This window comes from Panicum hallii, chromosome 1 (assembly GCF_002211085.1).
Source record: "Panicum hallii strain FIL2 chromosome 1, PHallii_v3.1, whole genome shotgun sequence".
Lineage (NCBI taxonomy): Eukaryota > Viridiplantae > Streptophyta > Magnoliopsida > Poales > Poaceae > Panicum > Panicum hallii.
The window spans coordinates 58,780,031-58,797,425 of NC_038042.1; the positions used below are offsets into that span (position 1 = coordinate 58,780,031).

General features: G+C 43.9%; 1 protein-coding gene, 1 long non-coding RNA gene, 1 other non-coding gene and 1 pseudogene across 3 annotated transcripts; 2 read left to right on the forward strand and 2 right to left on the reverse strand.

The window, feature by feature from the left end:
- Positions 1-1,112: 1,112 nt before the first annotated feature.
- Positions 1,113-4,447, reverse strand: LOC112889651 (annotated as a pseudogene).
- A 729-nt stretch (positions 4,448-5,176) lies between these two features.
- TRNAM-CAU lies at positions 5,177-5,263 on the reverse strand. The gene is given in 2 exon segments: positions 5,177-5,212; positions 5,226-5,263. It is a non-coding gene; the product is annotated as a tRNA-Met (tRNA).
- Positions 5,264-6,980: 1,717 nt separating this feature from the next.
- Positions 6,981-12,342, forward strand: LOC112889642 (glutathione reductase, cytosolic). Its single transcript, XM_025956376.1, has 17 exons — positions 6,981-7,137; positions 7,245-7,406; positions 7,984-8,048; positions 8,172-8,241; positions 8,352-8,423; positions 8,523-8,726; positions 9,040-9,113; positions 9,204-9,287; positions 9,826-9,913; positions 9,998-10,079; positions 10,404-10,477; positions 10,625-10,732; positions 10,832-10,896; positions 11,361-11,474; positions 11,681-11,780; positions 11,882-11,935; positions 12,017-12,342. Exons 2-17 carry the CDS (start codon positions 7,272-7,274, stop codon positions 12,110-12,112), a joined length of 1,485 nt encoding a protein of 494 aa, XP_025812161.1. The 5' UTR covers positions 6,981-7,137; positions 7,245-7,271; the 3' UTR covers positions 12,113-12,342.
- A 712-nt stretch (positions 12,343-13,054) lies between these two features.
- Positions 13,055-16,462, forward strand: LOC112878975. Its single transcript, XR_003225918.1, has 2 exons — positions 13,055-13,559; positions 14,552-16,462. It is a non-coding gene; the product is annotated as an uncharacterized LOC112878975 (long non-coding RNA).
- The last annotated feature ends 933 nt before the right edge of the window (positions 16,463-17,395 follow it).

Below are 17,395 nucleotides of genomic sequence, written 5' to 3' on the forward strand. Positions count from 1 at the left end.
TCAACTCCTCTCTCCAAAGACAATTGCTGCAAGAGTCTCCAGAATCCAAGCATAAAAACAGAGCTGTGTTGTTGTACTTCAGCGAAAAACCAAACCTGATGCAAACTGGTTTCACTTGCAAGCACCACATGACCAACAGAATATATCATCAAACAATAGTATGCGTCAAATGTTATGTTTTCTTCCTGATGCAGCTGGCCAAAACTCCATACCCATTGACTGGGTGTATCATCAAATAGAGGACAATACATGGAGCAGGTGGTGGCCATTGTTGTGGCAGTGACCACCCACCATATAATTGAAACTGCTTCAATTTGTTCTGAATGACACTTGATGCAGTAACTGACAATATGTATTGCTCAATATCTTTAGGTAAGAGAGTAAGAGGAATATGAATTACACTTCCATAGAGCAACTGATGCAAGCCTAGATCGCCAACTGCCAGCACTGGACTCTTGAGCATGATTTGTTCAAGCACATACTGAAGATAGTAAACCCATGTCATCTTTTCCTTATTGCAGTCCAGCCCAACCACAGCAGAAAGATAGTCAACCAATGAATGTATACAAATGATGCCATGTGGAACATCCACTGCTAGCCATTGCTGTTGTGATTGCCTTCCAACTTGATAGCAGCTAAAATTGAAAGATGGCCAAGGCATAGGACGTTGCATCAGACTGTTATCATGAACATGTGCTAGTGCTGGTGGTGACCATCGTTGATACAGCTCTAAGCACTCACTCAGATGAGCATGTTCAGTAGTAGGAACATGAGCCTTAGTCTTGCCATCATCCAGTGAGAAAGCATAAGGATTATGGGTCAATACCTCTAACAGGTTCTGAAATCGTGAACTTTCATTTATGAGAAGATGGGTGCCAGCCTGCCAGGACTTGAGCAGGGTGTTGCTCTTGCGGCGGGGGTGACCGCTTCCCCTTCACGCTCGGCGCCGACAGGCTCAGCTCCGCCACTGGATGATGGCGAGCCTGGAGCCAACTACACACGGATGGACGCATGCGCAGCAATAAATGGTTCAGTGCCAAGGTAAATAGCGACATCTCAAGCTCTTCAGAGTTCAGAAGCCATTGAAAAGATCACACTTTCATCTTTTTCTTTGGAAGGAAAATGGCCCCAAAGGGGGTAAACTTTGAATTCAGCATCAGATGCTCCCACAAAGTTTGGCCCGAAAATTCCAGTACAGAGATTTTTCAGCATGGACAGTCAGCATAATGTCAAAACTCTGAAATTTACACATAACACTGCAGGACAAGTGTTACAGCCATCAGCACTTCCAGTTCCTGATCATCTTATTTCTCTGGTCTGTAGCCAGAAGGATGACTGATCGCTCGATTTGCCAACTGGGTTCAAGCTCATCCCTTGTAGACGAGGGGCTTGTCAATCCACCTGACACGACATCCGCAGGCCTGCAGCATCTGGAGGAGCTCTGGAGAGAGCACAGACCTCAGCCTGCCCAACAGCTTCAGCTTCTTGAGCCTCCCGCAGGAGGCTTGCAGTGCCATCTCGAACCCCTCGATGGAGACCCAGGAGAGGTGGACCATCTTCACGTCCTGGAGGCACCTCAGGATACCCAGCAGATGGCCCAGGCCCAGGCCAGTGACTTGGCAGTAGGATATGGTAAGCTGCAAACAAACCAAGGAATACAATTTAAGGTCCCTGGTGCTTCACAAACTGCAAAAGAGAAGCCAAAGTTGTCGAGTTCTTTACTTGTCTGAGATTTTGGGAGTATCTTGAAAGAGCCCAGAGGCCAGCATCATCCACGGAGTAACAGCACTTCAGATCTAGTTCTATCAGGCTAGGGCAATCAATGGCTATGGAGGTGATCCCGATGCCTGTGATGCGCACCAGGCACCTCAGCTCAAGGTTTGTGAGCTCTTCCAGAGTGCTTAGGTGCTTCAAACCAGCATCAGTGATTTGGGTGCAGTAGCATAGGTTTAGCATCCTGATCCTCTTGCAGCCATGCGCTAAAGCTGCCCGCCCTTCATCAGTAATAGCTCTGCAACTGTGAGGAAGAGGAACAAGTGCATTTAATTTTCAGTGATCGATGATTAACTGGTAAGTAATTACTAAACCATATATAAACATCAATTACCGGTATAGATCAAGTTCTGCAAGCTTTCCACAGTTTGAACCTATGTAAACAAGGTCTTTATCAGAAACGCTCGAGCAGAGGCCAAGCTTCAAGATTTGCAGTTCTTAGTAGCTTGCCAAGTGCTGCAGAGCTGAAAATGTGGGACTTTAAATAATGTAGCTCGAATGTAATGATAAACTATGAGAGAAAAACAATTGAATACACAGCTATCTTTCAATTACCCTCATCATTAATGCGGCAATCAGTGAGGTCAATCTCCTTAGGAGCAGAGGGTTCCGATTCGCTCTAGTCCCTTCTCGTTTATAAAAGGGCAGGACTCCAACTGGAGGCATTCAACCATTCTACAGTTCTCGGCGATTGCAGCAAGGGCATCATTCTTAAGAAGATGGCAACATGTGACGTCAATAGTCCTTAGGTAGCTGCAATTGACAACAAGTGAAGCGATACCATCATCTGTAACACCATTGCATCTGCTGAGACCAATTTCAACCAGGTTCTTGCAGCTGTCACCAAAGATCTGAAGATTGAGGCAAAGATTTCAAGGCCGTCAAGTCTTAAAACAGTCAAAGTCTCGCCTATTGTTGATAACTTGGATAGGAAGCAAGTTTCTATCTCCTGCAAGTGTAAAGCAGCGGGTGAACAACCACTGGAAGTGTGAATTTTGACTTTTAAGTGATATCGTGCATTTGCATCATCTGTTCTCGAAAAGCAAAGAGCAAAGGAACTATACTCACATGCAAACTGTGTCCAGCATTTATTTTTCGGATAAATCTTTGACTGTCTATGAGTAAAGCTAAGCCCTGAGAAGTCACATGGTGGCACCTCAATACATCAATACTCTGGAACAGATGAGGTTGAAAATGCAATACAAAATATCAAAAAAGAGAGAGCGAGAGAGAGAGGCATTATAGTATACAAAGTGAATCATACAGGATCTGCATCCCTGCAAGGTGATTACCTGCAGGGAGTTGCCTGCTCTTAGCATTTGTAGGCCATCATCGTCTATAAACAAGCAGCCGACCATTGCTATCTCCTCTAACTTCTCAAGAGTGGAGAACGATCTAAGGGATTCACTGCTCACCTGCGAAAACGCCGAAAAGGAGAAGAAATTTGAGCATTCTTAGATTTTCACAGTAAGAAACAATCATAACCATCGAGCGGCCAAGCCCCATTAGATATATCCATTGGAAACCAGATAGCAGGAATACACATGTCATGTATTCAAAATAGACAAGTAAATCTTACACTGCGGAACAAATTTATGGACAGAACCTAAGTAAATTCAATAAAGTTCTATTAAAAAATTTAATCCTCTAGCATCTGAAGCCAAAATACATTGTAAACATTGAACAAGTAACATCAAGATGCTGAGCGTTTCAGATTACAGAAATTTTAGTCACATTGTCTCAAGCTATCATTCTTTTCGGATATCATTTTCCATTTGAACAGGCATCCAATTTTTAATCAAACATTGTACCTGCAAGTAAATGCTGAATCTTTCCATCTCACTTGATTCACACATGCAAAACAGAGTCAAACATCCCGCTCAACGAAGTAAGAAGAATCATAACGTCTGAAGGAAACAGCATCCTGCTAACATTGCAGTATTTGCAACTCATTCTAGTTATTTAGCACATGAATGTACACTTTGAATCCTCGAGAGGTGATGTCACAAGCAATTTCAATTGAATCGGTTAGAGGCTTCACAGCAATATCAAAAGAGTATTTTCGTGCCCCTATCATGTTATACTAACCAAAGAGACTGACGCAAGTTTCAATGCTACTTGAGGTAGGACATGTCAACGCTGCGGAGATCAGGGCACTTGTTGGCGAGCAGCTCGATGCCAATGTCGGAGATCTCGCGGCACCACTTAGCGCTGAGCCTCTGCAGCCCGGGGCACCCGACGGCGACCTTGGCGAGCCCGACGTCGGTGACGCCAAGGCACTTGTCCATGACGAGCTCCCTAAGCCCCGCCGCCGCGGCGAGGGCGGCCATCTCCCTGTCCCCGGCGGCGACGCAGTGGGACATGTCGACGGCCTCCAGCCGCGGGCACGCCGCCACCAGCGCCTCCCGACCCCGCTCGCGCGCGCCAGCCGCACCCGCCGCACGGCCAGCTCGGCGGCGCCGCCGGGCGCTGGCAGCAGCGCCGCGGCGAGGGAGGCGTCGTCGAGCCCCGCGCAGGCCGAGAGGTCGAGCGCTGGCGGGCCGCCTCGCGCCGCGTCTCGCGGACCCCTTCCTCCGGAATCTCGCGCTTGGCTTGTTCCAGTGCCGGACCGACGTCGTCGCGCCGCCGCGGTTCGTGCCCCTGTCCGCCGCCGGCGCGCGCCTCCAGCGCTCGTTCACCGCGCTCGTGGACGGCATCTCCCTCGCTGCCAGGAAGGCGGAGAGGTTGCTGGGAGTGACGCCGGATGGGCGGATGCTCCGGGTGGAAGCTAACAGCGAGACGATACGGGCCTACTGCGGAGGAGACGCCGACGGCGAGCGACGGGATCGGCGGCGGCAGGCGGCGTGGGGGATGGCTGCGACGGGAGGGAGGGGGAGGCGGCAACGGCGACTGGCGGCGCGGTGTCGGAGGCGGCAGCGCAGGGGGGAGAGAGAGAGAGAGAGAGGAATGAGGGGCTGGGGGGCGGACGCGCGCCGCGCAGCAGGGGCGTCGGGGGTTCTTCCGCAAAAACGACGGCGGGCGTCTTTTTGCAAAATTGCTGTCAATCCCGAATTTTCTCTTCTTCGCGTTGAAACATTTTGAACATCAGGGAGTTTTGCGTAAAAACGACGAGCGAATTTACTGTAGCTGGAGGGCGTCCCTGGACTGCGGGTTGAATTCAGTAAACAAGGAGGATGTTTTTGCAAATAGTCACGTGCCTGCCCTGCTTATGGACGGCCGGATCGACCACGATCGAACGGCTGCGAGAAAAGAGAAGCGCTGCTATTTTGGCAAGCTAAGAATTTATACATGACGTAAAATACAACGCTCAGATATAGAGAATCTTACAAATAATAATATCTTAAAACCTCCTCCAGCCCGCATAGTAATACTAAGAGAAGGAAAAAACATAACCAAAAGGAGTTGGGGTGAGAGAGGCTCGAACTCTCGACCTCAGGATAACTCAAATTAGCTATGAGACCTACGCGCTAGCCAACTGCGCCACCACCCCTTTGTTGTTATTACGATCTGCATTTGGACAGAGATCATCTGAAGTTCTTGTGCCATCATTCCATCCATATTTCTTTATATATTTAGGGTTCAGAGTTCGGATGAAGATAAAACGATGAGGTCGGCACCCATGCTTGGTTTTCAATTCTAAGCTAATCAAAATATTAGATGCTTCTACAAGAAGGAACGTGAAATGAAAACTGAGTACATCATGTGCAGTGCTGAGAAAAGAGGTATGGAGAATGGCTATTGCAGTGCTGTGCCGTTTTGAGCTATCTTCAGCATATCACTTTATAGCACTTTGCTAATGTTAAGGTTTCATGTATTAAAGCTCAAGGTTGACCTAGCATAGGTCTAGCTAGCTCTGTTCAGAAGTAAGCATGCCTTGAAGTCTGAAGAGTTCGACATCTACACATGATTCGAGTGCTCCAGTATAGCAGCAATGAGTGCTCCTCCTAAATCCTGTCTAGATACACTGAACATAAGCTCGCATCAGGAACACACGCGCGGCATAGACTGCACCACGTACGCGGTGAGAATGTAGCTCAAGATCAACAAGAGGGATGAATCGCTGGCATGCCACGGTGGAGGCATTCAGTCGTACCAACGCAACAAAAACGAGCGTAATAATAAACCGCAAGCTAGATGTTCCTTGCACAAGACTCTGACAGGTCAAGCAGCCACTTGCCTTTTCTTCTGCAGCACAAAGCTCTGCATCTGGGATGTGCAACGTGTCAGCCTCCTCTGCAAGAATCTGCTCCACGCACGCTATCCACGCGGAACATCCACAATCTTACAGTTACCCTACTTGCGTTGCATCCCATTTCAGACCTGTATAATCAATGTCCTTTGCTGAGAAATTTCGGTGCGGTTCTCTCGGGCATCCATCTGAGAGCATGAGACGTTTCAAATTCGAATCGTACCTTATGTCCCTGAATCGAATGACTCCCTGACGAAGCTGTTGTTTTGAATTTTATCTGAATCTCGTGGTTCTGAGTAACTGAATTCTGACGAAAGCTGTTACCTTGCGGTAGACAAACCAAACACGATGAGCAGGAGCAGCGCAGGAGCGGATGCGTGCCATCCGCAGGAGACCCGGGGGACGTCATCGGTGATGTAAGCTCGCACCCTAGCCGTCTGATGATCGCCGCCGCGTGTGAAGACCAGCGGGGGCTGCCATAGGCGGGTCAACAAGCTTAACGAATTCAGAGGGGTTCTATTGTTTTGACACATAAGTCCCTCCGTTTTTCACTAATCCGTAGTTTCTCCTTTGATTTAATTATTAATTAGATTAGCAGCAACTCGCAAAAAGAAAATTAGATTAGCAGCCAGACAATGAACGTCTGTACCTTGTCCTTTGGCTAGATGGAACGAAGCGTTAAATTAGACATAATTGATGGCACCTGTGAGTTGTGATAAACAAAGTAGCACATATTATATAGTTGTTAGTTGTTGGCGATGTTTCTTTTGTTGCGCTGTAGGAAGCTTCCCAACGCTGATTAATTAGAATCATCTGCTTTATCGGTAGAAACAGTGCACAGTCTTATGCGTGTTCGTTCAAAAAGAATACTTAACGTATATTTTTCAATTGGCACTTAACACCAGACGAAAGCAGATTTGATGATCTTTCTTTTTCTGAAAGAACAGATTTGATAATCAAATAGTTAAACTAGAGGGACCTTTGTGTAAAACCCAACACAGTAGTAGTTGCGATGCAAAAATGGAGTTGAGCCGAGCATAAACGGAACCCGTGGAATCCCGCAAGGCCACAGACGAGCGCCGCGAAGCTCCGGAAACGAAGGCGAGAAGGGAAGCTCACGATTCTGCTGCCATCTGTTCAGAACTTAAGATCCATCCAATCCAAGCGCGTCGCAGGTGTGGATTTTTGTATGATACAAGTTTGTTTTACCGGCGAAATCTCGACTTGTTTCCTCCCACTTCAGTTTTGGAGACGGATTTCTCAAAATTCAATTGCGCCCTAGGGTTTTGTTCCGCGGCGTTGAGAACCCATGGCGAGGAAGATGCTCGTCGACGGGGAGGCACCTGTCGCCGACGGCGAGCAGTACGACTACGATCTCTTCGTCATCGGGGCGGGCAGCGGCGGCGTTCGCGGTTCTCGCACCGCCGCCTCTTTCGGAGCTAAGGTTGGTTATCTCCACCCTTCTGTTATCCAATCTGTGCCTCCTCTTCGCCGTGACGCCAAGACCACCCGCACTCCTCCCTCCTGCCCTCGCCGCGTGATTGACGCGGATTGTTCCCCATCGGTCGCTACTCCCATGGCCGGCGGCTGGCACCCGCTGACCGCTGCTGCCCTGGAGCATATTGTATTAGATGGCTGCCGCCTACCACTGACCCACCCGGCCCTTGGCTTGCTAGTTGAATTCCGTGGCCGCGCGTTGAATGATTGTGTCCGTTCTATTCTAAACGGTTGGGTAATGGATGCAGCTGTTATGCTATCATATGTTCTTGGCCCAGCTCTGTTGTTTTGATCTTCCCCTTCTTTTTCCCGAGGCCAAATTTTGAAATGTTGTTAGGCTTGTACAAGTTCCTTCACTTTTGTTTGGTTCTCTAATCATACCTGCCTTTTTTTTCATATTAACATATTACCACAGTGAATATCCTTCTTTATTGTATCGTGTCTCAAGTCCCATCAGGTGATATTGGTGTATAGTTTGAGTTTTATTGCTCCTGGAATTTGATTGGTTCTGAAATTTGTGTCAGGTTGCTATTTGTGAGCTCCCGTTTCACCCTATCAGCTCGGATTGGCAAGGAGGACATGGTGGGACGTAAGTATCACCTAATCGTTTCTGTGCATTTTTGGTGCTCGATTAATACATACAGCTAATTCTGCTAGGTATACTGATGCGTTCGAATTCTACGTGCTCATAATGATCTGATTGCTGTCCTAGGTGTGTGATACGTGGTTGTGTTCCTAAAAAGATATTGGTGTATGGTGCATCTTTCCGTGGTGAATTTGAGGTTAGTCGCTTTACTGTCTTACCCTCATGGGAGAACTATTGTACTCAAAATAGTTCAGAAGCTGATGATGTGGAATCTAAGAACATGCTTCTTTTGGGTGTAAAATGCAGGATTCGAAGAATTTTGGGTGGGAAATTAATGGAGATATTAACTTCAATTGGAAAAAGCTATTGGAAAATAAGGTCAGGTCTTAACCTCAACTACAAGCACATCCTCCACAGCTGCTAAGCATGATAGGAGTGCCATACTGCCCAAGGTCCTAAAATTTTTCTTCTTTGCAGACTAATGAAATTGTTAGATTAAATGGAGTATACCAGAGGATCCTTGGCAATTCTGGTGTGACAATGATTGAAGGGGCAGGAAGTTTAGTTGATGCTCATACAGTTGAAGTTAGCCAGTCTGATGGTTCAAAGCAAAGGTATACAGCAAAGCACATCTTGATTGCGACTGGTAGCCGAGCTCAACGTGTCAACATACCTGGAAAGGTCTGTAAGATCCCCCAACTACTTTTGTAACTTTCTTTCTTGTCCTGATTGATTGTACTGATACTTGTTTGTTAGCTCGTTGATGCTGAACATCAAGGAGTTTTGGATTCCAATATGCTAGATTTGCCACTGCATGTTTGAAAAGGGTCTTGCACCATGTTTCTTTCTTTGAAATGTTTTGAGCGAGGCAAACATTACCTTTTTTAGACAGCAGTGCCATATTTGTTATGTTTTATATTGTTTGTTCATTTTCGGTTTGTCCTAAATTTATCTGGTGGATTATTCTAACTCTAGTGAAAATAATCTTTTGCAGGAGCTGGCTATTACTTCAGATGAGGCCTTGAGTTTGGAGGAGCTTCCAAAGCGTGCTGTAATCCTTGGTGGAGGGTAGAGTGCTATGCTGCAATTTTAAAAATATATTGTGCTGTTGATACCAATTCTCTGACATACCGCTGTCCATGTGGCCGGACAACACAGATATATTGCTGTTGAATTTGCTTCTATCTGGAGGGGGATGGGTGCAGAAGTAGATTTGTTTTATCGAAGGGAACTTCCTCTAAGGTATGTAGTTTAATCCTGTAATGGCTAGCACAGTTTCTTGTTCAAGCAATACTTCTGTCCTTACATTCAGGTTATGATCGTGTGGTGCTACTTTTGAACTTAGGTAGTCTATTATCAATCATCGTCGTGTATACAATTTGATTATTTTCTGTGTCAATGTGAACATTCCTAGTAATAATCCTATTGATCTATTACGGATTCTGCTGCTGTGACAGTACAGAGAATCTTATAGTACAACAATACAAAATTATGCTGCACATGCACATGAACAACCCACCATGAATAGTATATTTATGGGGATGATGTATTTTTTAGCTTGTAACTACTAACTGTGCAAATTATTAGTCTTATTCTGGATCCTGGACATATGAATCAGCTATCTGATTACAACACGACTGCATAGCAGGCATTTATTATCTAGTGTTTTGAGTTGTATGATACTTTCAAGTAAAGAAACAGGAAGATTGTTGTGAGATTAATGTGGACAGTAAACGCGGGCATAACCATAATGATACATTATCGAACTGACTACTTGCAGAGGTTTTGATGATGAGATGAGAGAAGTTGTTGCAAGAAACCTTGAGGGAAGGGGAATCAAATTGCATCCTGGGACAAATCTGTCTGAGGTGATTTGAACTTAATTAAGCCCTATAGTGCATTTTGATTTCTCAATTTTAAGTTCGATCAATTTCGTTTTGTTTAAACCACAGTTGAGCAAAACAGCTGATGGCATAAAAGTTGTAACTGATAAAGGAGAGGAGCTCATTGCGGATGTTGTTCTATTTGCTACAGGTATTTAGGAGATCCCCTTAGTTGAAACTTATCTTCTTTGTCGCACTTAAACATTCCTTTAGAGATCTGTCTTGAAACTGTATGATCTTCCTTGGTGGCATATTTATTCCAACCAGAAATTTGGATGTATTTTACAATACTTCTAACGATTTAGTACCATAACAACAAAAAATAAAAGAAAATATCTGTAGCTAAATAAGACATAAAACTGGCAGTCTTCTTATTTGCTAATGAGTCAGTGATTTCAGATTTTCTTACCCTATGTGGAACCCACTATTATAGTGTTGAATACTATACCCATACATGGTATTTAATTGATTGCAGGGCGCACACCCAACTCCAATAGGCTGAACTTGCAAGCTGCAGGTGTTGAGGTTGACCAGATTGGAGCCATCAAGGTTGATTTTTCTTTCTTTGCTAGCTGTTTCTTTCTTCTTTGTTTGTTGGGCATATTTACACCTGGAATTTACTTCTGATATTTCTTCGATGTGGATCGTATATTTTGAGTAATTTAATTTGGTTATTTTGATGCTTTCTCTGTTTAGGTTGACGAATATTCTCGTACATCTGCTCCTAGTGTATGGGCTGTAGGTGATGTAACAAACCGGATCAATCTAACACCTGTCGCATTGATGGAGGCTACTTGCTTTTCCGTAAGTGGCTGTGGTAGTTTATAACGCTCCAGCAGAAATCGGTTAAGTTCTCTTGTCTGTAACCAGCAATTGTTTACCTTTTCACGTGTTCAACTGCAGAAAACTGTGTTTGGTGGCCAGCAAGTTAAGCCTGATTACAGAGATGTTCCTTGTGCTGTTTTCTCGTAAGTCACAATCCTGATTGCTTATTGTTGGATGTTGCTGTTTCGATTTTCTTAAATCTAAGTTGCAACGCTGCATAGCTGCTATGCTTTGCAACTCAATTGTTGCAGTTTTGTAGTCTTGTGTTTTTCAAAACACCTATGGTGTACGTATACCTATGGTGTATGTGTTTTTTTTCTTTGTTATGTTTCCACTTTTAAATCCATTATCCATGCTGATGAAATGCTAAACAGTACTAAAGATGTGCACAAATTACAGGAGTGAATAAAGAGGTCTTAAATTCTGAATTGTTTAGGATGTCTCTGAGCGATAAAAGTTTTACATCTAGTTGATGAACTTATTGTTCAAAGAAGCTTTATGTTTTAATTGATGCAATTTTTGGCTGCTGCTGCTTTCTTTAGAGTTTATGCTTTGTATCCATTACTATCCCTCCCATAATAACATGGGACTCTATTATGTTCAATAGCATTCCACCGCTCTCAGTAGTGGGCCTCAGTGAACAGCAGGCCTTGGAGGAAGCCAAGGGTGATATTCTTGTTTTCACTTCATCATTCAACCCAATGAAGAACAGCATATCCAAGTAAGTATTGTGAATAACATGAAGTCACCAGGGAAATGTTTTCTTCTTTGCACGACTTTGCAGGCTTCAGACTGTGCACTCTGACATGTATTTTTAACTCACATTCAATATGGGTTGTTCCTCTGTTTTCATTTGGTTCTCATGGGCTCTGCTTTGTACATTTTATCTCCTGTGGCACGGTTTGTAACCCTGCTATGTTTTTCTAGGCGACAGGAGAAGACTGTCATGAAACTGGTAGTCGATGCTGAAACTGAAAGAGTACTTGGTGCGTCCATGTGTGGACCAGATGCACCTGAAATTATCCAGGTAAGCATATGCACAATTCATTTGTTACTTTTTCGGTGTTTGGGTTCCTTCTCCCTCTTCACTTTTGGTTTCTTATGACTGAGCTTCGGCATGATCCCCAGGGCATTGCTGTTGCACTTAAATGTGGAGCCACCAAAGCGAGCTTCGACAGCACGGTATGTTTGTTTAAAGAGGCACCTTGCAGTAAAGCAGCTGTCAATATCTAGCGGTTAATGGTGTCCCCGCTGGCTTTTCAGGTGGGAATTCACCCTTCGGCTGCTGAGGAGTTTGTGACCATGCGGACCTTGACCAGGCGCGTGAGCCCGACTTCCAAGCCAAAGACGAATTTGTAAGCAACATCGGTGTCCTGGGCTACACATGTAATAGCTGTTTGATACGCAGACTCTGTTTCCATTTTGGTCATTTTACGTCATTCGAACTGGAACACCGTGTATTATAAAGGAATAAGATTTTCGTGTAACAGCCATATTTTTTGTGATGGTCTTTTCCTTTTCTTTTTGTTGCGCACACAAAATAATGAGATCGTGAAGCTTCATTGGTGAAGTTTGACATCGGCGCCTCTGCCCTGTTCTCTTGACCCTAATGAAAAGCTTATGAACCTATTGTCGTTTGTTACTCTCGTACGAGAACGGTGCTCGTACGTTGTTACGGGTAATATAAGTGCTTGTACGTTGCTACAGGTAATATAAATTTTATTCGGATTTATACAAGACCACCAATTTTGTGAAAATCCGAGACCACTAATTTTATGCTCTTTTAATTCACTGTGTATAGACCGCGCGAAGCATTCCATGTTGTGACCGCGCGAAGCCGGTTCTGATTGAGATTCCGATCTATTTATCCGGAATTAGGATTTTTAATTGACGGACCAAGGAAATTACTGTAGAGATAGAACTAGGTGGTGAAATTACATGATGTAACACTGAGCTTGTTTTTAACCACCCAGTCTCTGTTCGTATTAGTAATAGTTTAATGGAGTAAAGCACTTGTTATCTGCACCCGATTCTGCCCAGGCGGCAGTGCTCTTTCGATTGTAGTACGAATTACTTCATCAAGTGTTCTTCACCGATAGTAGTACGAATTACCTGCGGTAACTAAGTTCTCTGACGATGCTTAGCATTTTTTTTGTTTGGATTATAAACTTATTAATGTTTAGCTTTTTGTTGATGCCATACTACATCATCAGTTGCTGATGTGTCGCAAGAACATTACTATCCACTGTCGAAACAAATATTCGTTAGAACGTGCACTTGGCACAAATGTGTGTTGTTGGATTGTCACGGCAACCGCAACAGATCGAGTCCCCCCGACGCATGCGCTGGGACTCATGCGAGCGAGCCCGCCCACCGCCCCTGATCCCCTCCGTCTCAATCCCCGGCGAGCTGAGCAGGCCCGTCTCTCCCCGCACCCCTGATCAATGGAAGCTCCAAGGCGGCGGCGAGATTACAAGACGGAGCGAGTAGTCGTCAGCCAGGCCCCGCGCTGCCGCCTTCTCAATTTCGAACCCAAATCGCCAATTGCTCGCCGCGCCACTAGCGCTAGCTTTTGCCGCACCGCTGCTTCCTCCACGCCCTCCCATCAGCGGCCTCCTCCTCCACGCCCCTCCCAGCAGCGGCCTCCTCCTCATAGTGGAGAGGCTACTCGCGCTATTCCACGCAGCCGCTTGTGCCGACCAGATCCGGGTGGGGCTGCGCGGGGGCAGATGTGGACGACGGCGAAAGCGGTGGCCGGACTCGTCGACAGCTGGGGCCGGTCTTCCCCTCGGCGCGATTACCCTCGGTGCGGAATCCTCCTGCTTCCTTCTGCCTCTGACCTGGTTGTTCCTCATCGCGCCGCGGGAGAGTTAGGAAACTGGAAGCGCATCCACCGCCCCATGTCCTCGGTTCGCGTGCGCTTCGTCGACGCCACCATCCAGCAATAGAAAGCCTTTCGTGATCTCTAGCAAACCATTCTCGACGCTGCTTTCGTTATGGCCGTCCCGTTCCTAGATTTTTTTTCTGAATTATTTACGTTTTTTTCTCCTTCAATCCTGGATTTAGGGTTTGTGGGAATTGCCGAAGCTGAATTGTTTAGTGTATAATTTTCGTGGACTTGTAGGGACATGGCAGTTTTCTCATCGTTGCCCCATACAATGCTCGTAGAATGAAACTAAAATAAAGTTTTACTTATTATGTCTTGCAGTTGCAGCGGATTTTAATACCAAATCATTTTTTCATTATTTGAGGAATATCAGATATTAGATTTCTTCCAAAAAAAATGTCAGATATTAGATAGAAACCCCAAGTACATGCTCAGGTTGTGTTGTGATGGATCATATGGCCCCTTGTTTGAATAGTTTATATTAATTGAGTTAGTCTGCAAGAATTAAGCCTATTCCTGTGGTTATGAATTTGACGTGCCTTTTCTTAGTACAAAACACAAAGCAACACCAAGCCATGGAAGGTAACTGGCAATTCTCAAAGATGTGTTTGTGCCCCTCAAGGTTTCTGGATAGAAGTTGGCTCAATATCATATGATATTATGTACAAAATTAATGTTAGTTTTGGTATTTTTGTTGTGTTCAAATATACTCAGAACTGCTAATAGTCTTGTGTCCTACTATCCATGATAATTATTAACTTTATTAGGTCTTTGTGCATTCAATGTAATATTTTAAGAGCAGTAAACCTTGGCAAATGAAAACATGAAACATAAGCCTATAATTTTATTTCCTGCAGGTATACATTCTCCATTATTTGTCTGAATGTTTTAATGATTGTGTTTTGTGGCAGTTCAATCCAAACCTCAAGAGTTGAAAAGATATCAATTTGTAGTTGAATTATCATGGATGAAGCACATTGCTTGATAGATCCTAATTCCTGGTAAGTTTTGCACTCAGAACATGTCCTTTGTATCTGGCTTAGGGTTTAGTGCTTTATCTCAGCCTAGTACATATTCTTTTATGGTACCAAGTTTAAATTACAATGCATCCATGCATTACATGGTACCAAATTTCATGTCACATCCATAAGGTGCTGCACACTGTAATATTTTACGCTTGTTACTCGCCTTTATTGACCTTATGTGCAAATGCCATTGTTAGTGTCGGAACAGCTTATGTTTCCTTTTTAAACTTATTTTGTTAACGCCACACCCTTGCTATGTCGAATATGTTTTGTTAAATTATAAGTGCTGCTGTTTAGGTGCTTACAATTGTTAGGGTCACTGTTCATGTGATTTGCAATTAAGTGGGATCTAAATCTGGTCATTGTTTACTCCATGTTTAGAAGTTTAGGTAATTTATGAGACTGTTCAGGTGCCAGGTCATCTAAATGTGGTGTGTGACAAGATTTAATTCTTTTAACTTGATGTTTCTGAACTGGAGGTAAGTTATAAAATTGTTTTATATGGTGAGTTATCTAAATGCATGCATTTTGCAATGCAATGTAAACAATTGTTTTGTATAGTAATGGAAGGATGAAATGATAAATAAGGATTCAGGATTGTAATAAACTTGCTACTGTCAGTTCAGTGCTGTATTTGAACATGCAACCAACTATTCTAGCTTTGATGAACAAGAAATGATGAATTTGTAGGTTTGCCATATGGAAATGATGAGAGTGCTTTTCATAGGACTGTAAATATAATTCAAATTTAATTGGTGGACATAACTATTAATTGGAAACCTTGTAGGTGTCTTACTTACACTCAATTATTTTTGTGGAGTATCATATAATGGTGAAGCTTGTATCTAGGCACTGTAATTATCATTTATCACTTCAAACCATATACTTCATTTATTTATGTCTTGTAAACAACATAGGATGGCTGATGAAAGGAATGTCAGACCCCATGGTATACATAGTAATACACTGTCCATTGAGGATTTAGTACACTTTCAGCCCCCATGTCAAACCAACAAATATCGATGTTAATGGATTTCACCTTCAAAAGTACATACATGTCATTATAATTATGCAATATATATGGAAACTAAATAAGGAGAGGGGGAGTGACATTGCATTATGCAGTAATTTACTACGCTTTTATGGTCCACATTGTGATATTTGATTAGTTAGCAGCAACTGAGTTATGTATTTATGATGCATTTAACAGTGACAAGAATATGTCAGTAGTCTGTTAAACTATTACTCTGTTGTGGTGGTATATCACAATGATTGATTTCATATTCATGAATATAACATTATTTTTTTAATATAACATTTTAGCTTTACCCAACCTTCTGCTCTTCTCAACTGATTTAACAAATGTTTCAGTACTAACTTGGCATATTATTTTGTGATTAGCTTTACCTAAAACTTCTTCCCCACTAATTACCAAATGGTTCTTCGGAAATTAAAGTGACATTTATGTTGTTTCTTTTCATCTTGTCCTCATCCATTATTTTTACACCACCACTAAAATTTCTTAGTCCAAAACAAATGTCCATCATAGAATGCCCTTCCATATATTTATTTTCCTTGCGCCATAAAGTATCTGTTCCTCAGCAGTCACTTGGTTTACATTATTCATATAGTTCTCTTAGGTAATATGACTACTCTTCATTGTTGTACCTCTTTGCTATGTTGTTATGCGGCAAACGTTTGATCTGATAGTTTGGAAGTGTTCGGACCTATTTGGTATGAATGCGAACTAAATTCTAAAATTCCTAGCTGAATAAGTCACAGAATATTTGTTGTCAAGAGGATGTACACGTCCATTCTACCACCGTTATCTGAACTGTGCTAATTTTTTATTTTGTGTGTGTGTGTGTGTGTGTGTTTTCTATACAGATCCGTTCAGAGAAGCATGTGTGGCTAATTATTGTGATTGCAGCAATTGTATAGTTCTCCGTTTACGCTCGCTTAAAGATGATGCATCACGAAAGGTGGAACGTAGCAAAATTCTCTGTGTTCGGGCTGCTCATTACGCAATGGTAGGCTCAATAGTAAATCTTATATGCCACCGTCGGATCAACTTGTCGTATTAGCGCTGCAAGAAATTAATAGGAGAGCGTAGTTGTTCAGGGAACCAGCATAGTACGATGGAGTTAATGTGCCAGCCTAGTACGATGTTCAGATCCAACTTGGTCCAGAAGGCCCGTGTATCGGACCAATGGTAAATGACGGCCCATCCTATATTGACGCGCAACTTGGTCCTGAAACATGGGTCCTTGTTGGGCCAATGCGGGCCCATATTGACGCAAAACTTGGTCCATAACTTGGCCTGCTAGCAGCCCGCCTGTTAACCGCATGGGCCTTTGTTGGGCCAAAACTTGGTCCATAACTTGGCCTGCTAACGGCCCATATGTTAACCGCATGGGCTCTTGTTGGGCCACAACTTGGTCCATAACCTGGCCTGCTAACGGCCCAAATGTTAACCGCATGGGCTCTTGATGGGCCACAAGTTGGTCTATAACTTGGCCTACTAATGGCCCATACTGACGCATAACTTGATCTGTAACTAGGCCTGCTAACGGCCCATGCTAACGCGGGCCCATTAAAGGCCTATGGTAACCGCAAGGGCCCTTACTGGGCCAGTGCAGGCCCACATTGACACAACTTGGTCCATAACTAACCTTACTGGGTCAGTAAAGGCCCACGTTGACGAATAACTTCGTTCGTAACTGGGCACGA